At 37.7% G+C, this 24,892-nt stretch overlaps 1 protein-coding gene across 3 annotated transcripts in view; it reads left to right on the plus strand.

The window, feature by feature from the left end:
- Positions 1–305: 305 nt before the first annotated feature.
- LOC139969773 (DNA polymerase delta catalytic subunit-like) overlaps positions 306–24,892 on the plus strand; it is a 91,163-nt gene continuing 66,576 nt past the window's right edge. The window contains exons 1-14 of one of the 3 annotated variants that reach the window (XM_071975027.1): positions 306–411; positions 1,892–2,081; positions 3,191–3,292; positions 4,018–4,284; positions 4,977–5,148; positions 6,427–6,641; positions 7,462–7,628; positions 8,355–8,600; positions 9,144–9,254; positions 10,484–10,675; positions 11,826–11,914; positions 17,253–17,363; positions 20,934–21,047; positions 24,485–24,632. In XM_071975027.1, coding sequence (XP_071831128.1) covers positions 1,895–2,081; positions 3,191–3,292; positions 4,018–4,284; positions 4,977–5,148; positions 6,427–6,641; positions 7,462–7,628; positions 8,355–8,600; positions 9,144–9,254; positions 10,484–10,675; positions 11,826–11,914; positions 17,253–17,363; positions 20,934–21,047; positions 24,485–24,632 — 2,121 coding nt within the window. In that variant the 5' untranslated portion in view covers positions 306–411; positions 1,892–1,894. Of the gene's footprint in view, positions 474–1,891; positions 2,082–3,190; positions 3,293–4,017; positions 4,285–4,976; positions 5,149–6,426; positions 6,642–7,461; positions 7,629–8,354; positions 8,601–9,143; positions 9,255–10,483; positions 10,676–11,825; positions 11,915–17,252; positions 17,364–20,933; positions 21,048–24,484; positions 24,633–24,892 lie in introns of all 3 variants that reach the window. The other 2 variants (XM_071975028.1, XM_071975026.1) reach the window with 2 other exon arrangements.

Consider the following 24,892-nt stretch of genomic DNA (forward strand, 5'->3'; position numbering starts at 1 on the left):
TGACCTCAACAATCAGCCTAGAAGAGAGATAGGCTAGTCCATATCAACACGCTCGTCGACCTGAGTATACGAACATCGTCGCGGTGGTCGTCTTTTACGTCACTAAAAACAAACCAAGGGTGAATACCTACTACTTGGAATACTGTAATTTGAAAACATATACATCTGTCACAATAATTTGATAGAATTTGTAGTTTATTCTTCTTTTTAAAAGATAAAAAATATTTAATATAACTATATATGTGCAAAACATGCCCTTTACAAAACAACTAGATGTTGAATAAAATATTAAATTAGATTGATATGCAAAACATGATGCATCTGGTGTCAGTTCATCCCTGCAATTTATCTGGCGCGCTATTCTACTGTTGAGCACTTTTGCTGGTGCGTAATATACGAATCTACTTTCTCGTAAGCGAAGGAGCTCATGTGCTTCACTACTTTAATTGGAAAAACAGCTCTAGATCAATAAAGTTACATGGTTTTCCAGTTTCATTAAATTTCGTTTGTTACAATTATCTTACTTATTAATGTTATGCCTAGCCTATAGTTTCAACCGCGGGAACTGCGTAGGTTTTATTAAAGTTAGGCCTAGGCCCCTAGCCTATGTTAATGACGTTTAATAACGTAGGTCTACCCACAATGTACCAAAGGTCCCTTGTAGTTAGTGTTCTGTTGATAATAGTTATACTCCATAACAGTGTCAGCACGTCTAATACTTAGTTAATTATTTACAAAGTGTATTCCGTTTTCTATATTGATCAATTATGTTTTCAATTCTTAAGTTTAAAAAGTCAAATGTTTACAATGAATTTGTACATATTCTAACATAGGCTAGCAGTCATTTTTACTCATCCTCCTGAATTTGCTAATGTCCTCCTACTGATATATGTATGTATTTTAGATTCTCTTGCAAGTAAGAACTCGTGAAGAAGCCTCATTGGCTTATCAAAGCCGCAAGCTGACCGAAGTCAGTCTCTTACATTCATATTTAACGTCCATGATTATGAATTGTCAACAACTCTGTTAGTCTGTAACTGGACGACATACATTAATCTTGGAGTGACTCGAACCGGGGACCTTATGATTGAAAGGCACCGGCGTTAACCCCTGAGCTAACACTCCTATAAGTTATAGCATGAAGAAATCTGTACATCTATACTAGCTGCAATGTAAGATTAACTACTAATAGTGCCTCAATCCTTGTACTGATACTTATAATTATACCAGAGGAATTTTATTTGTTCTAGTACTCGTGCTGTTGTACTACTAGTACGACAAGACTTACAATTTAAAGTAACTTTTTATTACTATCTTTCAAGTACTTTCCTGGATATGTTGACCTTACAAGTTATTCCTAGGCATTGAGGGTTTTCCAGTTGATGTGACCATTCAGTGTCCAAGTGAGAGGAAGAATCGCAATGCTAACAGGATGCAAGTAAAATTGTTGTTGATGTTTAAACATGTGTTTAAAGGCATTGAAGACTTGCCCCAAACTGCGTGCCGCGCTCTGAAAAAGTTAACTTTTCGTTGCTTGCAAGTGAAGTTTTCTGCTTGTCGCTACAAAATGCAGACAGTAATAAAACGTGATACCTTGTTATCTTTAGCTGGACCTGAGATGACCATCGCTGTATCATTTATACACTGTGCTGTGTGTATTGACCGCAGCTGTACGTACTGACTGTACACTAATGTCTAATTACCAAAGGTAGCACGCTGTGTGGGTATTTTCTGGGATCATTCGAAACTAGGTCAGATTACCGGCATTAGATGTTTCTTTTTGCGCAAGTCTTCACACCCTTTAACCATTCTTGGACTTTCTAGTACTGTTTTGTCTACCATATTTAGGGCCAAACAATATTGATCATAAATTTATGGACGTTCTCACCAGATCATGAATCAAGTCAAGAGGAAGTTTCAGGCTTCATCGTCGGGTGGACCGGGAAAGAAATTCAGAAAGCCTGGCGGAGATGATTTTCAGCATGATCCGTCATCTTTTGAGGAAGAACTTGCATTACTGGAGAAGATCCAGGCCGAAGAGCCGGGGAGTTCTGACTACACAGACAGTTCATCGGGCAGAGGTAATATCAGCCAAGAAAAGTTCACAAACATCGTTATTCTTCGTCTGTTTTCTTGAAGGTCGTTAGTGTCGTCCGTCCCCAAATTACTATGCTAAATATTTACTTGTTAACAGTTAGCAAAATGAATTTCCTGGATGTTCTGACCTCCATCTTATAAAGCAGAAAGTGAAAAATGTCCAACTGTGAGCAAAAATGGTTTAATTTATCAACTGAATGATGAATGTTTCATTGCCTGGGATAATACAAAACATGAAATATAGAGATGGTAAGTGGGATCTAGGGATGGTGGTTTCTAATTAAACGGATTATATGGTGAAGTATGGAAGGGAAAGACATTCCACACTGCTAGTTTAAAACCCCTATGTCAATATCTTGCACTAACTTAGATATGGTTGATTGAATGTAAACTATTTTTGACTGGCCAAAGCTTTAGCTACTCCAGGAAGTTGGATCACAGTAGCAGTGTCTGTGATGTCATTCAGGCAAATGCTCTTCATATGCTTATATTCTAAATCTAGGCTATTGTAATCTTCTTATTGATTCATCCTTGAAACCTGATACATTTGGAATGTTTGCTTAGCTGTCAAAGTTTTTGGTATCTTAAGTGTAGTAATATTATACAAATTATAAAGACATACAAAGATGTTTTCAGACGAAGTGCCCCGATGACATCATCCATTCTTCTGTTGCCAGATGCATTTTCAAAATATTGCAAAACTTGAAAAAATCTTATCTTTGCAATAAAAAATGCTATGACGATGTGGTTTTCGCCTTCAGATTCTGCAAAATTTATAGCAGTCTTGCATAGCAACCAACATCAGCTACCAGAGTGTCCATTTAATATCGTGTCATCAACAAGTGTACAAAATAATATTCTAAATCAGCTTTGACATGATACCTGTGTAATGTAATTTACAGGCCCGCTTCAACGTCCCGGTAACCTCAGTTCCTCTCACCCTGTGATTTTAGTGAAAGTCATTGTACATATCATAGCAATATTTTTTTCTTGCACCTGTCAATTGTTTATATAAATTAAGGTTGTCTTTATGTCTAGTCTGTATAGTAGTCATGTTGAAAACAGTGTTTTTTCCCAATTATCATTTTAACAGCATTTAGTGGGGAATCATCATGGAAGAGGCCAGACGCTCCAACTCTAGATGTCCAGAAAGATGCAGTTGTATTTCAACAGTTAGATTTAGAGCATTACTTAGGTAAGTTGTAAAACTACAACAGACCTTACCAAAATATTTTGTTCCCCAGGTATTATCCCGTTGAGGAAATTTAAGCCAAACGCTCCAATGTTGAGTCATATTGAGAGATGAACCACTAAATCCACAGTTAATTTCAGTGTTTATGAATTAAAAAGGAGCTTTGGGGAGTTCAAAAAGCCAAAAATGCAACTTGAGTTCTGTTTTCACAATCTACTTGTCAATTCCTTGAGTAAGTGATAGTCTCATTGCTGACATCGTTTATGTCGAAGACTGCATTTCAGTTATCATCAAATTTGACAACGCAGTGGGATCGTTTGTTATTTACTCTTATAATGCGGTCTAGGTGACCTCCGACCTCCTTTGTTTGTGACAACTTGGCAGGTATAGCTTTTCCCAAGGGCTTCTATGTGTTGTTCGTGAGCTTATGCGTGATGTAATAAACTTGATAGTGCAGCCGCTTGGATTGATGAGACTGGCATTGATCTGTAACTGAGGCTGATGAAAGTTGATGTTTTAACATATATTGACAGTACATTTGTGCCTTTTGTGATCTTATAGGAATTTTTTTACATCAATCAAGTTCTAAAATTTTAAAGTCCATAGCCAATAACATCTTTAGGTTTTGTTGAATGTAAAGAGTTGCCCTTAGTTACCTGCTTGTGAAGAAATTTTAGGTAATCTGTAAATGTTTCTTCCGGTGACATGTTTTTTGGTTTTGATTTCAGGGAAGCAGCTGGCTGGAATGCCCGGTTCGCACCAACCAGTCACCCCAATTATTAGAATGTTTGGAATATCGCAGGCAGGGAACAGCATCCTCTGCCACATACACGGATTCATGCCGTATTTTTACGTCCCCGCACCGCAGGACTTCAAACGAGAGCATTGCGGTCAGTTCAGGGATGCCCTGAACAAAGCAGTCTTAGCCGATATGAGGAGTAATAAAGACAATCTTACCCAGAGCGTGCTGGATGTGGACGTAATGGACAAAGAATGTAGGTAGACCTAGGTCTACTGTAAGTAGACTGTAGGTAGATATGTCTAAGGAGAGAATGCAATGTTACATTGTACTCATGCTTGAAGATTTAATTAAACTCTATAATGTGTAGTGGAAGTGTAATAGTGAATGGGCCTGATCCTAGCAGGATCCTCTTCCGAAGTAGATCCTGCTAGGATCGAAACGTCAGGCCCACTTACTTTAACACATTCTCTTACAACTGGCTCTTTAGTGGATAAGCAGTTTGTGAACAGCTTTTTTTGTATTATTTTAAATTTTTATTTTGATAATGTGTAGTGGAACGGAAAAAACAAATAGAGAATAATAAAAAATAGAGAAACAAATCCTTCTTGTAGTAAAGTCCCGAGGACTTTACTGAATGAAAGGCAATCTTTTGAAAGAAGATCCTGAGTGAAGCACCAGGCCCTTTAAATTTTATATAATTATAACCTACATGTGCAGTCTTTTTTTAAGCTAGTAAGTAAGCAGTTTGTTAGCAGCTTTTCTTCACAATTTAAAATGTTTTATTTTGTAGAAGTGCTTGTATATATGTGAGCAACCCACAACCAAACACGTGACAATGTTCATAGATAATCCAAGCTCTTCATTCCATCTGATCAGTAATACTGTTGCTGTTACCAACTAGCCGTTGTCTTGAAAGGTTAATATTTTGCCATTTATCTCCCACAGCTATGTATGGTTATAACGGTAACAGGAAGTCTCCATTTCTTAAAATTACCGTGGCCTTGCCCAGGTTGGTGGCTCCAGCAAAGAGGCTTCTCGAATCTGGTTTCTCTGTACCTCCGTTGTACCCGCTGAGGGGTTATCAGTCATATGAGAGTAATATTGACTTTGAAATCAGGTATGACCTTTCAAGAAGAAAACAGGCTCTAATTCACCTTTATATTAAGAGTCAACATATGCAGCAAAATGGTGTGAGAGTGTGATTGAGGAAGAGGAGGTGGGGGGGGGATGGGGGGAGAGGACGTGGAGGGAATGATGTTTGCAAGGGTTGTGAATACTTGTGTTGTCACATTCAGGATGTGGAATATGACAGGACGAGATGGGACTGTTTCGTTGATAAAGGTTTGCCAAAATATCCTATCCCCGTTGATCCACTTTCTTTTAGATGTGGACATTTTTTTGTTAAGGTTTGTGTGAAGAGTAAATCTGGAAAGGATTTAAGTGTGTGATGCATTAGGATAATTGGTAGTCTTTTGCATGCCACGATAACTAGCTTTCGAAACAGATTGTGACCTCGCAGTACATCCGTGAAAACTCATTACTGATAATCATTGATGATTGGTTCGTCTGGTGAGATTAGACGCTATAACTTTTAGGTCTGTTTACATACCTCTTTGAATAATTCATAAATTGTTTGTGAGACTATCATTTGCTTGTTTTCAAGTGGAGAAAGGTGGTTGGATTTAGAAGCAATAAAACCTAGCTTCTGGGAAGTTGTAGCCCTGGCTGGCTAAAGTGAGGAGGGTTTATCATCCAGGAGAAATCCATGGTTTTCCCATCTGGAAGGGTCTCCCAAAATGGTCAAGAATCCAAAACGACATCCAAAATGAATTGGATAGTCAATTGGACGTGAAGCGTCAGTTGTTTATAGCCATTAGGTTTCTGCCACATGCACACATGTTTCAAATAACTGCTTTCCAAGGGAGTTGTTGCTGCAGTTTCTCTACTATCACCATGGAGCATGTTCTACTTCATCTTTGTGTGATCTGTGATCAAGGGATCTGTGACCAATTCAGGATCTCTAAAACCAGCTAAAATAATAATAATATTCAATTTATAAAATAATGCTTTATAACAGCAATAGGTCTCAAAGCACTTAACAGACGTTATATTACCCCTGGTCAATGATAACCTTGTCCCAGAAACAATCCCTCCAGGCAGCTGCAGTTATATACTACGGCCAATGACAAGTTACCACACAGGTACCCATTTAACCCCTGGGTGGATAGAGAGAGGCAATTGAGATAAAGCATCTTGCCCAAGGGCACACAACGTAATGAACTAGGCAGGAGTCAAACCAGCAATCATTGGATCATGAGTCCATGAGCCTTAGCCAATTGTCCACCACGCTCACAATGAACATTACACCTCGTCTTCTGTTACCCTTCTTTCGCAGGTTCATGGTCGACAACAAAGTCATCGGTTGCAACTGGATCGAAATACCGGCCGGTCAATATCGACTGCGGCAGGATGATGCAAAGGTCTCCCACTGTCAAATCGAGATTGACGTCGCCTTCGATAACGTCATCAGTCATCTGGCAGAGGGAGACTGGCAGGGGGTCGCTCCGTTTAGGATCCTCAGTTTTGATATCGAATGTGCCGGAAGGAAAGGTAGGCAAAGACAAAAAAGTCTGTTGATTTTCCAGCGGTTTGCGATAGTTTGGCAATTAATTTCATTGGCACCTTTTTGACGTTAAAACCTGCCTTTAAGAGGAATAAGTAGAAATTGGGTATTGAGAATTCTATCAACAAAATGTTTGCAAATGTAGTTTACATAGCCTATAGGTAAGGGGATTACCTTTTGTCAAGGACGAAACCATGCTCAGACAGTCAGATTGAAGATTCCATTTGTTTCTGAGGTACCAGAAGATTGCAAAAAGTGTCTTTGTTTACATCTGAACAGGGCAGGATATATCTCAAAGATTTTCAAATGTTATTTCAAGACCAAGTGCAAAACTTAATTTAGTCTGTCCGTGCTCTGCTATGGCTCGTTTGCACCGACTGCGTTTGTTGTCCTCAAGTCTGAGGCCAGAGAGAGTTTCCTTTCTAAATTCTCAAGGTGATCAGAAGTGACTTGTGCATTAAATTGTCATTTTGCTTAATATATTATGCTCACAATTTTCGAACAACTTGGTATCGAAACAAATCGTTCAATGTCGTCGCACCTCCCTGAGTATCTGAGAAAGTGGTCACATGCTGAGGTACACCATCGTCCATCCGATGGGGGTTTGTTGAGTGACAATCCCACGGGACCAATAGTGCTTGAATGAACATTCACAGAAATGAGAAGGCTTGATGTATTGCCAGTTATCATTCATGATCATCACATGGATAGAGTTTCAATCGAGCTTCCATTGGCTTCTTATCTTTTGGGATTCACTAAATTAAAGCTAAGACTAATTTTTTCTAATTATGTCGATTGCCTCTCCAGGAATATTTCCCGAACCCGAGAAGGATCCGGTCATACAGATTGCTAACATGGTCATAAGACAGGGCGAGAAAGACCCTTTTGTGAGAAATATCTTCACTTTGAAGCAGTGTGCCCCAATCATCGGTTCCAACGTGAGATGTTTCGAGAAAGAAGGAGATCTATTAAAAGTAAATATCTGACTCGACCGGCTTGAAAACGGTTTCACTCAATTTTTTGGAACTAAGATGTCTGTGAAATCATGGAATTTTGTAGTCTTTATGTTTAAAGGATAGCTTGAATCAAAAACTTAAATGATGATATTAAATGTTTATGACATCGTAAACTAAAAAATTATTCTCTTAGTATTGGTAAAGGATTTTTTTATTTTTTTTATTAACCCGCATTAAAATGCAATGTCCACTTATTTTTTTGAAAAACAATGCAATTGATACAGATTTGAATCACATTTGAGAAGTGACCTATATGTAAGTTTCAGCAACTCATTAATTAAACCATGTAGACAAACTACACACCTCACTTATCAGCTCCCTCCCTTACAAGCAACACAAAAGTCAGTTTAAAGAGAGAAAATATTTTATTGTCTCAGATGAACACTTCATAATCTTTTACTAATCCATTCATGAAAGAGTGGTGTTCAATTTCGTCCTTGGGTGCTGCGATGTTTGCGTGACATTTTAAAGCCCATATGTTTGTAAACATTTCAAGATTATTGAAACAGGAGGAGCTATTATTGAGAGAAACATCGTCATTTAAGTTTGTCTGAAAGTGGCATTTCATCTAGATTAGATCTGTTTAAGAGTGAATAGCTAAGGGAATACAGAAACAGTAACTCGGCTCAGAACTAACCTCCTTTTCCGGACCTCTCTTGTCTCAATTTCTTCTCTCTCACTCAGGCATGGTCTGACTTTATCGTGCAAGTCGATCCTGACATCATAACGGGTTACAACATTCAGAACTTCGACTTCCCGTACCTCATCAACAGAGCCAACACCCTTAGGGTCGGCAGGTTTCCCTTCTTCTCCCGAATCAAAGACACAAAGAACGTCATCAAAGACTCCACGTTTCAGTCGAAGCAGATGGGAAAACGAGAAAATAAAAACATAAACCTCCCGGGAAGGGTTCAGCTAGATTTATTGCAGGTGCGTAGTAGTATTCTTTGAAAAACAAAGTCCTAGAAAGCTACTAAAACTTCTTCAAAGTCTGAAAAGGTACGTGCTTCAGCCGGTAGTTTATTGACCTGTGGCAATGTAGAAGATTTATTTGGAAGAGGTGGGGCAGGCGGTTGGGGGTGGGGGTAAGTGTGACATTTATCAGTATATATAAAACTTAGCACCAAAAGAGCAGTGGGAATAGGAAAGAAAGAGTAGAATTTAGAGAATGCCTTTGCTCAATTTGTGCCTAAATATTTTCACTATGTACCTTATATCGAGCAAAGTTATGTTCGCAGCAGATTTGGAATGCAATAACAAAAAAGAGGGGAGAAGGGAAAGAGAAGTGGGTGCTCAGGTCCCGTAACTAGATGTGCCCCTGTTAACAGAGTGTTCAATTCCCTCTTTAAAGTTGATGAGGGCATTTGATTCCGTTAAGATTCCGTTAATTCTTTGCTGTCGGTGGTTTTCAGGCTCTGCGATGGCCCTCTCTGTGACCGAATCTTTTTTCTTTTTTTTCTCCTCTTGTTTCAGATCTTGGTACGAGATTACAAGCTGCGATCCTACACTCTCAATGCTGTCAGTTATCATTTTCTCAAGGAACAAAAGGAAGATGTACAACATTCAATCATTACAGATTTACAGGTCAGCTTAGGAAATGTTTACTTTCAATCCAATAGATATGTTTCATCTGACATGTAGTAATAATGTCGACATTCTTTCGTCCACCACAATCTTGTTTTGCTAATGACATGTACGTAGAGGAGCTTACTCCATTATTTCCTACAGCTGCTTTGGCTAATGAGCCAACCTCAGAAGTCTCATTTAAAAAACTAAATGCAGTGTGGTAATTTTGCGTTGAACAAAACTTTTTCATGGTCCGTAACATACACAAATGGGGATCTTCAACGTTTCTACCGAGGGCGCTGTCTTATTTGTCCTAATGTATGCGTGATCCATACTGTTAACACGATCTCCAAAGATTTTGCATATCTCATTCTATATGCTAGTTGCGAAAATATGTTTTTAAAAGATATGGTCTCCAACAGTTACGAACGAAAGTAGGAATCGCAGGTAAAAGGTATATTTCAGAGACTTTGATACAATTTTGACTGATGCTCAAAAGCGTAAAACTCAGTTTAGGGGTTGTGATTTACAATACATTAAAGAAGCTTTCTGATTGGCTGACGATCAGACGTGATTTAAGTTGCCAAAGGATGCTGGGCAACGTTTCGTTGCTAAACTGTACTAGGTATGAGTGCTAAATGCCATATGTTATCTTGAATATGTCACAATATGTGTGAATTTAGGGAGTTTATAGGTAGTTGGCCCAGAAGTGTCCATCAGAGATTCCTCCAAGGAGGTAACCCCCATTTGATATTCCAAGATCACCTGTAAAATAAATCTTTGTGTCTTCTTCTTATGAATATGCACTATCAGACACGTAGCCAGGGGGAGGGGGGGCGAAGGGGGCAACCGCCCCCCTCCCCCTTGAGCATATTTTTGTTTGTATGTTTTTATGATATCGCTAGTAATTTCAAAATAGAAAATGCTTTGATGCAACTTACAAGGCCTGGGAAGTGCCATTTCCAGCCATCTGGGAGGCATTTTCGGCCAAAATTTTCTTGTAGGCTTTGCGCCAACCCATGGTGGCACTACCCTTAGATGGTTTGCAGAGCCGTATATACCGCTCTGATAGTTTGTCTACAGGTTCGCAACTCCCTTGGGAAATTCTTCGCTCTGCGCCTGTGCACTATATGCCACAATTCTTGTCAGCTTCATATAGTACACACTCTATCACCAATGTGGTCTTATCATTTCTTACCATAATTCTTTCATCGTATATCTGTCATTTTTGAAATTTTTGGTCTTAGAATGGTAACGAGCAGACTAGGAGAAGATTAGCTGTTTACTGTTTGAAAGATGCAATGTTACCTATCAGACTCTTGGAGAAGCTGATGTGTATTATTAACTACATGGAGATGGCTAGGGTGACCGGAGTACCCCTGACTTACCTACTGTCTCGAGGACAACAGATCAAAGTGGTCTCACAGCTGCTCAGAAAGGTAAGCTTTGAAAACCCACCCTGCCCCACCTCCCATCAAAAGTTTGTTTCTACCATGTGGCTAAAATAATTATTAATCTATTCTTGCGTGACTCCCTGTGGATTTTACAGTGTGTCAGTTTGTAGAAAATAGATGCACTTGCATTTTCCTGCAAGTAAATAATTAATCCTTGTTTTTGCATTAATTCAGTAAAAACTGCAAAATTTGAATTTTGTTTATTGCCAGTGGATTATTTAGGAATGGCAAATTTTAGCAAGTTCCTAAAATAGTGAAATTTTAGTCAATGACTCCATGATCATTCAGTGCAAGTAAAAATTAATTGTTGCTTTTGCATTTATTCAGAAAAAACTGCAAAATTTGAAGTTTGTTTTTAGCCAGTGGATTATTTATGGACTGGCAGTTTTTTAGCAAGTTCCTAAAATAGTGAAATTTTAGGCAATGACTCCATTATTATTCAGTACAGTGACACATAAACTTGCTTTCTCTTCTCACTTTGTTTATAGCTCTCACTGAGTTTTGTTTAAGTAAAATGAAAGTCATTAAATATCATAATTACTCTGTTGGCATATTCTGTCGTCACTACAGTGAATAATGCTTGTCAAGCTTTTGCTCGATAAACAAGCTCACCAAAGTTTGTAGTACAGAGGCCTTAAATACACATCTATGGACATCCGTTATTATTTTGTGACGGTTGTGAATGTTAACACATAACTAAATTACCATGAATAATGCAAAACTGACGATACGTAATTTGTCAAAAAATATCCATATATATATATATATATATATTTCCAGGCTATTCAAAGTCTTTTTGATATCTCAAAGCAGATATTGACCAATTTCAACAAATGCAAACTTTATTCAGGCAATGTGTGAAAATATGACACTTAGGGTGGGGAGGGGAGGGGGGGTCAGGGGAGGCTTCAGCATGCTGCAGCCAGACTGCTAAATAGACAAAACCTTTGATATCTCCAGTTTTACACATTTGTCACTACAGTCTCACACAATAGGCACTGATGGTCTTGCCGAGCTACTAATACTGTTTGTGTTTCATATTGATTCTGCCTTGCTGCAGGGGACTCAGTGGTGGCTGCAGCCTTTCTAATTTGTATTTTTAATTCCTTGTTTATTTTTTCCTCCCAACCACCAGGCAGGAGAGCAAGATCTGCTGATGCCATCTTGGAAGAGTGAGGGCAACGATGACTACACGGGAGGTTATGTGATTGACCCAAAGAAGGGGTAAGGATAGCTGCCACATAACTGCCACATAGCTGCCACATAACTGCCACATAACTGCCACATAACTGCCACATAGCCCCGTTCTACAATAAAACGGGATCACCCATTTATTCCATACACCCCTCCCTACCCCAACCGATTTACTAACTCATTCACTAATTCATTACGTCTAAATCTGGGGTGGGCAACCTACGGCCTGCGGGCCACATGCAGCCCGTCTGTGATGTTTTTGCGGCCCGTGAGATGTCTCAAGAAAAAGAAAAAAAATCAATCTAGTTTATATCATCACAAAAAACGAGCTAGCTGCTTAGAATTTATCGGCACCAATAATGCTGTCAGGTAGGCCTATTATCCACATTAATTATCAACTGTACTGTATTGACATTATGTTTTTCTGAATACAGATTAAGTACACACACCTATTGCTTGAAAGTCCTCGGAATCAAAGGTTTGAAATCAACAGCAGGTCGTGTGCATGGTGCGGCCCAGTCAATTTTTCACTCCTTTTATCTGGCCCATTCATTCAAAAGGTTGCCCACCCCTGGTCTAAATGGTTGCCATACTGAGCCTCGAGTGGAACACTTGGTCGCAGGGACTGCATATGTGCTGGCGTAATACATTAATGAACATATATATATATATATATATATGTATGTGTGTAACCAGGGTGTTTAACAGTTAGAACTGTTTTATTTTGTTCTTATCATATTCTGTCTCTCTTTTCATTATTCTGTCTTATTTCTAACTTTCTCACTTTTTAATTCATATCTTTTAATAAGGGGTTAATCAAGGGTCTAGCGTGCGTTACTCACAGGATTAATGCACGATCGGGGGGATAATGCAAGCGATGCACGAGGGCGGAGCCCGAGTGCATCCAGCGATAGCATTAACACCCGGAGTGCATTAATCATGTGAGTAACGCACGCTAGACCGTTGATTAACCCCATTCATTCATACACTACCATTTGTGTGGGGGAAAAATCATAAAACAAAACGTTTTTGGTTATATATAACCAAAGATTTATTAAAGTGATGCCCCGTAATTTTACAGTGCGTTACTCACAGGATTAACCACAGTCACCTGAATGGACCAATAGGATTTAGGAATCTTTACTAAGTATGAATGAAGTTTCTTTCATCACCTCATGTAGCTTGGTTAATTGATCTTAAATCCTTGGCCTCTGTTTTTCTGAAGGAGTGCGTTATGATGTATTGGTTTTAGTTTTTCTTATGAAACAGATGGAAAGTGGCAGACTGTTATTCATCTTACTTTAAAGCACAAAATTAATCAATTAACTTCTGTGAGAGAGACAAGAAGAAGGTATTTACATGGATTTCATAATTAATAACATTAGCAGACTCCCCTCGTTAGTATTGTATTCTTTTGTTTTTAGGGAGGGTTTTTTGGGCTTAACCCTTATTTGGGCGTGGTTTGGTGACGTAGGGTCGTAGAGGGTGGGGACGAAAGGAAATTATGGGAGAGGTGATGATGAATATTATAGGATAGGAGGGGACCACGTGTAAGTACTTAGGGGTTAAGAGAAAGGGAAGGTGACTCTAGACTTGAGATAGAGAGAGTTGAGAGTGTCTCGGAGAGATAGAGTAAGTTGAGGTAGAAGGACATCAAGAAAGATGGAAACTTGATTTAAGAGGAGAGAACTGTGGAGGTAGATAGGAGGAGGGAGAATTTTCGAAGAGAGACTGGAAGATGGAGAGATGTGGAAGGATCAGGAGAGGAGGAGAGCTGCATCATTTATATTCTTTTACGAAAGGAGTTTTACATCCTGTTAATTGTTTAACTTCCAGATTGGTACAACGAAGGAAACGCTGTTGGATATGAAGTTCCATAATAATTTTGATACCATAAACTTTATCATTAATTCATCTGCAAAGGAACTGCTGCTGGATAACGTATTTTTTTATTTTTTTTTATCTTACTGCCACTATGCTATACATTCTTTTACAGGGAAAGGGACACCTTTATCCTTCCATAGCTCGAATATTGGCTAAAGACAATGTAACAATGTATCATTTTCCTTAGCAGAGCACATAAATTTCACTTGATTAAGGGGTCGACCAGTTAAGTCTACCGTTTGTGCTTGTGTGAGTGTGTTTTAGTAGGTTCCCTTTGATGCTTTATTTTTAGTCTTTGGGGAAAAAGAGTGAGATTAGTTCAAAGAGTCTCTCGCCCTTTGCTTTCATTTAATCATTTCATTCTAATTCCATTCGTTGCGAATAGTCGGTAGAGACGAATTAAAATTATATTGTAGCTATGGTGTTTGTTTTAGTCTTTGTGTTACTATTTAAACTAGAGAAGGGGTTTTAGTGTTTGTTCTAGTCTTCTTGTGTTACTATTTAATCTAGAGAAGGGGTTTTAGTGTTTGTTTTAGTCTTCTTGTGTTACCATTTAAACTAGAGAAGGGGTTTTAGTGTTTGTTTTAGTCTTCTTGTGTTACTATATAAACTAGAGAAGGGGTTTAAGTGTTTGTTTTAGTCTTCTTGAGTCACTTTCCTTCCATCTCCACGATTTATAAGTTCACGTGTATCGATACTGTTCAAAGTCACCTGCACGTACTTAAAAATTTCACTGGTCTAACGGTAGTGTCAAATTGCTTATTAGCACTGTGTCTCAGTGTTACCGGCTACATATATATATATGCCTTGGTTATCCTTGGTTCGACTTGACTACCCCTCTCGTATAGAGGGCCAGCCCAATTAACATTTCCAACTCATTTTGGGCTATTGGACTCACACTTCACCCAATGACCCGCTACCACAAAGGCAGAGGATGAGCCAAATGGCCTTGCGCCAAATTGCAACACATGGTCGCAGTCGACGGTGATTAAAAGAACCGTACCGAACAAAGCCATGGGAACACCTTGCCGGTTCGAAGTGATGCGTGAGAAGCATTTTGTGGCTTATTGATTAGATCATTTTGCTGTAAAGGGAAAACAGGTTCACCATCTGTGAAAATAGGGTAAACAGTATTCGGTTAATGAGCACACAAACCGAATGAATGGGCAGGTGCCAGTTCACATATACTGTAAGTTGGCTTTATCCATTCATCTGTAAGAAGCCTACCCTGTAGAAGAAACCCCCCCAGCAACAATACAAACCCCATGATTCATAGAAGACATGAGGTCTTAATTAAATGACCTACTTATTCAGGTCCATAGTTAATACCCTACACAGAAATGGTCACGATTGACTGGATCGAGGCTGCTTGACTGTTGGTGCAATCCTCAAATCAGTCACAAAGTTCATTGGTCGGATTTTGCGATGCGTGACACCTTGTCATATTTTGTTAGGTTTTCTGCTAACAGGTTCCTGTCACAATGAAGACTGAAAGAAAAAAGGGGAATGAAAACCCCTGGGGGTTTGTTATTCAGCTTTCAGAAAGTGCACATGCATAAGCATCCCTAAAATAGGTCAAAACCTTGTTTTTAACTTTGACAAACTATTATTAAAAACTAGCCGTGGGTTCGAGAACCTCCATTTGAATTTAGTTGGTTCTTACAGAGGGCGGTATATGTCATAACATTTTATGTAAATATGGAGTATAAGGTACGTCAACAGCAGAGATATGATTAAATAACCAAGCTCAAAATTTCTTTGGCAAAAGTTCATAGTGTTACATCTGTCAAAGCAATGATATGCACTACATACAATGCATTTATCCTAGCAACCATTCCTGTCATATCTCACCTAGTATCAATCCTTTTATTAACGCCTCACTTTTATAGATATCGCAACACCGTCGCAAACTCAACTGGCTTTCATAACCCAGCACCATGTTTTCCTTTCATTGTTTTTGTTAGATATATCAATAACCCCATCACTGGATTCCTCCTTCTTTCCTTGTTTTATGTATAGATCTTACAACACCCATATGGGTTAACTGGATATTAATAGTAACCATTCTTTTCTTACCTTGTTTCTATAGATATTGCAACACCCCCTATTGCTACATTTGATTCCCCCTGGCAACCATTCTTTTCTTGTTTTATAGATATTACAACACTCATATAGCTACATTGGGTATCACCTTATAACAATTCTTTTAATACCTTGTTTCTATAGATATTTTCAACACCCCCTATTGCTACATTTGATTCCCCCTGGCAACCATTCTTTTCTTGTTGCTATAGATATTACAACACTCATATAGCTACATCGGATATCACCTTATAACGATTCTTTTCATACCTTGTTTCTATAGATATTACAACACCCCCAAGGGGATTGCTACATTTGATTCCCCCTGGCAACCATTCTTTTCTTGTTTTATAGATATTACAACACTCATATAGCTACATTAGATATCACCTTATAACAATTCTTTTCATACCTTGTTTCTATAGATATTGCAACACCCCCAAGGGGATTGCTACATTTGATTCCCCCTGGCAACCATTCGTTGACAACAGCAATAAAGGCTACTCTGGATTTCTGGTCACTGTCACCAGCCACTAACAATTCTCTTCTAACCTTGTTTCTACATAGATATGACAACAACCTCATAGCTAGATCAGATATCACCTAGTAACGACTCTTTTCTAACCTTGTTGCTATAGATATTACAAGTCCTGTAGCTAGATCGGATATTACCTAGTAACAATTCTTTTCTTACCTTGTTGCTATAGATATTACAAGTCCTGTAGCTAGATCAGATATCACCTAGTAACGACTCTTTTCTAACCTTGTTGCTATAGATATTACAGTCCTGTAGCTAGATCAGATATTACCTAGTAACGACTCTTTTCTAACTTTGTTGCTATAGATATTACAGTCCTGTAGCTAGATCGGATATTACCTAGTAACAATTCTTTTCTTACCTTGTTGCTATAGATATTACAAGTCCTGTAGCTAGATCGGATATTACCTAGTAACAATTCTTTTCTAACCTTGTTGCTATAGATATGACAACAGCCCTGTAGCTATATTGGATATTACCTAGTAACAATTCTTTTGTTACCTTGTTGCTATAGATATTACAAGTCCTGTAGCTAGATCGGATATTACCTAGTAACAATTCTTTTCTAACCTTGTTGCTATAGATATTACAAGTCCTGTAGCTATATTGGATATTACCTAGTAACAATTCTTTTGTTACCTTGTTGCTATAGATATGACAACAGCCCTGTAGCTATATTGGATATTACCTAGTAACAATTCTTTTGTTACCTTGTTGCTATAGATATTACAACAGCCCTATAGCTAGATCGGATATCACCTAGTCACTATTCTTTTCTTACCTTGTTGCTATAGATATTACAAGTCCTGTAGCTAGATCGGATATCACCTAACTAACGATTGTTTTCTTGCCTTGTTGCTTTAGATATTACAACACCCCTATAGCTACTCTGGATTTTTCTTCACTGTATCCATCCATTATGCAAGCTCACAACCTCTGTTACACCACCCTCCTACAGGGGAACCAGCATCAACAGTGAGTAAACGAGACTTCATTATTTCTTCGCATATCTGTAGCTTTGTGAGTGTCTTATTATATATATAGATATATATATATATATATATATATATAATAATTATATATATATGTATTTATATATGTTTATGTATATATATATATATATATCATATATGTATATACATATATGTATATATGTATATTTATATTTATATATGTTTATGTATATATATATATATATATATATATATTTATATATATGTTTATATATATATATATATATATATATATATATGTTATATATATACATTTTGAGACTAGAGGAACACTAGTAGTTGTTACTCAGAGTTTCACGTGTTGAGGGATCATCAGACAACTGATGATCGCTCATATGATATATATATATATATATATATATATATATATATATATATATATATACATATATATAGAAAAAGAGAAAATATTTCAAAGAGCAAAAATGAAGCTGTTGACAAACTTTTTATTGACTGCAAAAACCCCGTTTTGATAAATGTGTTCAAAGTTAGAGGGCCTGACGTTTCAATCCTAACATGATCTTCAAAGAAGAAATTTTGACGAAGATCCTGCTACGATTGAAGTTTGCTCTATCATTTACATAACGATATCCCTATTTTTTTTTGCTTCTTATTTTTGTGGATTATTTAGACATCATATATATAGGTGGATGTGGTTTGTGGTCAGGTAAGTCAAGTGGTACAAAAAATATTGTTAATAAATCAAAAAACAAAGGAAAGGCAAAAACAACAGCAAAATAAATACAAAAAAAGAACGACATATATATCTATAGAAAAACAAAATAACAAATGTCATTCTCATCTTTAAAAAGTATAGGATAAGCAATTTTGGATAATATGTATAAAGTTTTGACCTACTTGGTGTTGGTAATGTAAATAAGACTGATATCCTATAACAGGAAATTGCCTTGTGAGTCATTCAGGCATTTGTTGTGATAGCTTTTAATCTATTCTTATTAATAACCATTCGCATAAATATCCCACGTTTTGATTGTTTCTTGCATCATCCCGTTTGGTGGTGTTTGGTTCAAAGTAGTGTTGACTAGGCTAGGGTCTTCCTTAACAACAACAACAAAAAATAAGGGAATAATAGAAAAACAAAGAAAAATAATATGTGGAAACTTTCTGATGTTAATGTCACTAATGTCAAATTGCTAAAGTACAACTGTGTTTACTATCTCTGTCACCTTGTTGTCGTCCTGTCATATTTCGACTAATTTTGCAATTTCTTCAATTGTTTTTTTGCTCAAACTCTGCCATTATGGGGAAAAATTTCCCTTCTAACTGTGCACATTCATTTAATGTTCATTGTATAATTCTGGGTCAAATGGGTGGAACAAAAAATTCTAAGAATCGCCTTCAGAATACAAAATTTACGTTTTGTTTCTTTAATTTACTGTAAACGATTGAACCGTTTTCTTTGAGAGGCTGTGTAGATTAAAATTACATAAAAAAAAAGGAAAGAATGGTTAATGCTTGAATTTCAACTACAGTGCCTATCTGTGCATCTACATATGATTGATTCAGTACATGGCACTATTGAACACACCAAGTTGTCGCACACCATTATACGTAACGTTTCTTTTGATAGCATAGAATTGAAAGAAGAATATACGCAAACAGGTAAATAATTCCCCTTTTCTTTTCTTTTTTGACTGCCAAAACCACCTTCTAGATGTTTTCAATCTACCCTCATACCTCATGTAGCCAGTATTATGAAAGCCTGTTTATTTACTCTATGCATAGGTTTGCCTGAATAATGGTAAACTGCTCCCTTTCTGCTGATTAGAAAAGCAGTCAGTCGGGCACAGACCTTTCTTGAGGTGAACCTTGTGGCATATATAATCAATGTGGGAATGAAAGTCTGTTTATTTACTGTATGCGTAGGTTTACCTGAATGCCAACCAGTCTGTTAATAGTAACATCTCCCTTTCCGCTGATAAGAACAAACATTGTTGAGGTTAACCTTTGTGGCATACTGATCAATGCTGAATTAGAGCGGACATTTGGCAGAAACAGGATTGGAATGTGGGGTAAACCTTGTGTCATATGGATCAATGCCAAAGTAGAGCGGACATTTGGCAGAGACAGGATGAGAATGTGGGGTCAGCCTTGTGTCATATGGATCAATGCCAAAGTAGAGCGGACATTTGGCAGAAACAGGATGGGAATGTGGGGTCAGCCTTGTGTCATATGGATCAATGCCAAAGTAGAGCAGACATTTGGCAGAAACAGGATGGGAATGTTGGGTCAGCCTTTGTGGCATATGGTCAATGCCAAAGTAGAGCAGACATTTGGCAGAAACAGGATGGGAATGTGGGGTCAGCCTTGTGTCATATGGATCAATGCCAAAGTAGAGCGGACATTTGGCAGAAACAGGATGGGAATGTGGGGTCAGCCTTTGTGGCATATTGGTCAATGCCAAAGTAGAGCAGACATTTGGCAGAAACAGGATGGGAATGTGGGGTCAGCCTTTGTGGCATATTGGTCAATGCCAAAGTAGAGCAGACATTTGGCAGAAACAGGATGGGAATGTGGGGTCAGCCTTTGTGGCATATTGGTCAATGCCAAAGTAGAGCAGACATTTGGCAGAAACAGGATGGGAATGTGGGGTCAGCCTTTGTGGCATATTGGTCAATGCCAAAGTAGAGCAGACATTTGGCAGAAACAGGATGGCAATGTGGGGTCAGCCTTTGTGGCATATTGGTCAATGCCAAAGTAGAGCAGACATTTGGCAGAAACAGGATGGGAATGTGGGCTCAGCCTTGTGTCATATGGATCAATGCCAAAGTAGAGCGGACATTTGGCAGAGACGGGATGGGAATGTGGGGTCAGCCTTGTGCCATATACATAGATGCAGATAGAAAGTTGGTTTTTATCATAGAAACTGGATGGGAGGATGAGGGTCATTATTGTTGCATTCGGATATAGGTATATGGAGGGCTGGCATATTCTATGAATAGAACCGGTGGGAGAGGGGGGGGGGAAGATCTGTGGATTGCTGAAGGTAAGCACTAGCTATAGTTTGGGAAACAATCATATCTGGAAACCACTAACTCCTTTGTTTTAAACCCTTATGCTGTTTTGGTTGCTTTTCCTTTTCTTGGGGGGCTAGTTCAGTATATGGTTTAAAGGCATTGAAGACTCTCCGTTGCTTGCAAGCGAAGTTTTCTGCGTGTCGCTACAAAATGCAGACAGTCATGAAATGTGATACTTTGTTATCTTTAGCTGGACCTGAGTTGTCTATAGCTGTATGGTTTGTACACTGTGCTGTGGGTATTGACCGCAGCTGTATGTACCGACTGTACACTAGTGTCTAATTACCGACGGTAGCAAGCTGTGTACTCTTTTTCTGGGATCGATGGTGGTGTCTAACACTTCTGTTACACCTCATTCGAAACTAAGTCAGAGTACCGGCATTAGACGTTTCTTTTTGCGCGAGTCTTCACACCCTTTTAAAGGTGCAGTCATATCAATAGTGTTTGATGCCAATTATTATCTTGAATCCACTTATGAGTTTCCATCTCTGCAGACTAAAATCAGATGAATACATCAAAACACCGTCTGAAAATTACTTTGTAAAGAAGTCCCTGCGGAGAGGACTGCTCCCAGAAATTCTTGAAGATCTATTGTCTGCAAGAAAAAGGTAATTATTTTGAGTCATCTGTTACTTCTTTTTTTTTTTTTTTTAGCCCTCATTTATTGTTAATCTTTTGCAACAACATCATTTATTACATATTTTTTCTTAAAATACACAAACGCAAACATTCTGCATTAAAACCTTTATACATATAAACATAACAGTAATGGCATGACAGCAACCACTATTCTTCAAATAAAAATGGGTACGCACTAAAAGTGGCCTTTAAGGTCTGAAACGGAAACGGCCCACGTAATTTGTTCTTCAGGGATGTAAGTCTTCCGTATTTTTACGGAAATCCGTTTTTTTTTTTAATTCCAATAAGTCTTCCGTATTTTTACGGAAATCCATTTTTTTTTTTAATTCCAATAAAGTTCCACAAAATTGTTCGAATATCAAAGACACAACGCGGCAAAAATGCACTGTACAACATTGTGCCATGTGAATATCGTTGCGTACGTGCGAACTTCAAATCGCTATAGCTCATTTCTGTCGTTGAAAAACCTTGCCTAATTCATGTTGATTGGACTGCTAATTAATATCTTCGTAACTGCTGGTGCTCGACATAAGTTTTGGAATTAACGCTTGTGATATTTGTGAGCGGCGGAAATCTACCGGATACGCATATGAAAGTCGATATTTGTGATCGCATTCGAATGTGAGACTGTTTTTTATTCCGTAGTTCGCTGCGACGTATTCGTAACTTTGAGCTAGCCTAACATAACGATAGTGTGTAAGTAGTAAGAACTAGGGGTAGGATGTGTTAGCGCTAATACTTCTAAGCTAGCCTAACATACAGTAACGATAGTGTGTAAGTAGTCAGAGCTAGGAGTAGGATGTGTTAGGACGGCATTCACCTGGGGTCTCCGAATATTTTTCCGGTTTTTTTCTTTGGCTGCATTTACATCCCTGGTTCTTATGTAATTGATGTTCAACTTGTAGTTGAAATTTGAACTTATACAAAAATTTGTTTACAATTAACGAACCATTGTTAACTTTCTTCTGAAATATGTAATATTTGATATAAAAAATTAGAAAGTTCAATGGATGTTTTGATAACAGTTGATATCCAAAGAAAACATCTTGCCTGGAAAAAACAAACTTTTTTTTTTTCATCTGTTACTTCTTACTATTGACAACAGCTGTGTGTTTTCATTGTTCAATTTCTGACAGGTTTTCCTTTTCCTACAAATCAGCTGAATTGTACTTGAAGTAAGGTTGTTACCTAGCAACTAGTATTCCATTTGAAACTGAAGTCTATGTTGCCAATGTAGTAAAATTTGAGTTCTGTTTTTGTGGAACATAATTGTTAGTTGAAAGTGATAAAGCTGCCCACGTTCTTCAATGTCTAAAAATGTAACCACATCTGCTTAGAATTGAATTGGATACATGGTCGTATTGTTTCACGATGAAAGAAAAATATTTGCTATGACAGCAAATGAATGCAGAAAAAATCAACAGCCTTGATATAAATGTCGTCACTAATTATGACACCATTATTATCAAAAGCAGTTTTAGTAAAGAGTAGAAATAATAAAAACCTACAGTGAATCCCCTCTTTGTTTCTGCATTACCACGGTTACACCTGATCTAGTCTCTGATGTCATTGTTAAATTGTTTGGTTTACATTGATCTCATTTTATAGCTCTGTATTGGGGGCGTTTTATTTTCCCTATTTTTTTTCTTTTATTATTTTAATATTTTATTTTATTATTTATGATTTATTTTCTTGACATTTCTGTTACCTTTGTAAACTGTTGTTGGTGTGATTGACGTATCTTATTTAATGACTGTCTGTGGGCGTTGCTCAACATCTCAATTTTTTTCCCAGTCAATGATGATGTATGCAATTATTCCTCCTATTAATTACAAGATTATTATGATATTTCTTTAACCCCTCTTATATTTATACCATTTACAGTGGGAGTTGAATTATTTGTTGTTGAAGCGATTAAAATTAGTCGGATGACAATCGTGTGGGTTGGGTTATTATTTCTTTACAGAACAATGGCTTAGATGTATTTATTTTATTCTGCTGCCCCCAGTTTCTACTTTATTCCTCTAATGGTTAGATATCCGTACCCATTTTTTTGGTCAAGTCCAAGCTGTGGATGCCTTTTAGTGTTTATTAATATTCTTAGGGAAGCACAACATTTTTGTCAAGTTGGGTTGGTATGAAAATGCTTTTTGTGAAGATCTGAAGATATTTCTGTCAGGTATCATTTCAACTTGTTTATTTGTCTTTCAATATTTTGGGGAATAATTTAATATGTCTTTGTGATAAATGCAAAATGGGAAAAAAGCTTTAAAAATCCAAAGATAATATTTGAGATAAAGTTCTCAAGTTAACAGTTATTGTAGCACCGCAAGGCCTTCTCACAAGATTTTCATCAATTTAACCCTTGGTCATTGGTAACTTGTCACACCCACACACCAAAAGTGTCTGTGCACAAGTCAAACAGTGACTGACTCTCAGGGCGTGGGGAGGGGGGGGTGGTACTTCCCATAGGGTGCAGCCACAAATCAGCACTCGCAACTATCTTTACAAGTTACCTCCCAGGTCCCCATTTATACACCTGGGTGAAGAGTGGCAATGGAGATTAAGTGCCTTGCCCAAGGACACAACCTAGTGATCCTGCCAAGACCTGCAATCCTTAGATTGCAGGTCCATCGCCTTATGTCAATTAGACCACAATGCCCTCATATAACAGGTATGATGCTCATATGCGTAGTATTTTTATACGAGACACAAAATTGATAAACCGTATAGATTGCTCCTCAAAATGTGAATACTCAATATTCCCTGCATTTGACATAACTTGATCCTCATTTAATTAAATTATTTCATGTAAAATGTGTATATATATATATATGTAATGAAATCATAAGGAGTTGTAAAATCCAGCAGTGAAAAAACTTCCAGCCTCCACCGGGATTCGAACCCGGGCCTCCCGCTTTATATGCGGACACCCTAACCACTAGGCTATGTATATATATACACATATATATATATATATATATATATATATATATATACATATATATATACACACATATCAATATACACATATATATAAACATATATATATATATACACTTATATCATTATTATTTTTGTAATAGAAACTTTCGGACTGGGAGGTTTGAGATGGGATGTGTACCCTGGAATGACATGTCTGTTAGTTCCACTGAAGTAGTTATTCTTAACATTGTGATAATTCTGTTTTGACATTGAAGAATGCAGAGAAAAGTTGGAAATTCCTTCTTCTTTTGTTTTTGCTAAATTATCATGTAGAAGAATGTTATTGTTGGGTTTATAGTAATTACACAGACCAAATTGGCTGCTGGAAATTGGTGGGGAAATGAATGGGGTCGTTGCATAATGGCTCGTTAGTGTTCGTGAAGTGCAAAAAAGGCAACAAAAATTGTTACTTTCTCTCCAGAGCAAAAGCAGATCTGAAGAAAGAGAGCGATCCTTTCAAGAAGAAGGTCTTGGACGGACGACAGCTGGCCCTGAAAGTCAGCGCCAACTCTGTCTATGGATTCACCGGTGCTCAGGTGGGCAAGTTGCCCTGCCTAGCGATATCGCAGGTTTGTCAAAAGCAGTCTTGTTCCATTGTTACAGCAAATGTGGATGATTATTTAAGCCCCCCTCAGTGTCCCTCTGCTACATATATATCTATATGTAATTGAAAATGTTAATCAGTTGGAAAATCAAGAACAGTGAAAAAACTTCCAGCCTCCACCGGGATTCGAACTTGGGCCTCCCAGGTTTGAATATATATATATAGATAGATAGATATATAGATAGATATATAGATAGATATATAGATAGATATCTATAGATAGAT

This window comes from Apostichopus japonicus, chromosome 7 (assembly GCF_037975245.1).
Source record: "Apostichopus japonicus isolate 1M-3 chromosome 7, ASM3797524v1, whole genome shotgun sequence".
Lineage (NCBI taxonomy): Eukaryota > Metazoa > Echinodermata > Holothuroidea > Aspidochirotida > Stichopodidae > Apostichopus > Apostichopus japonicus.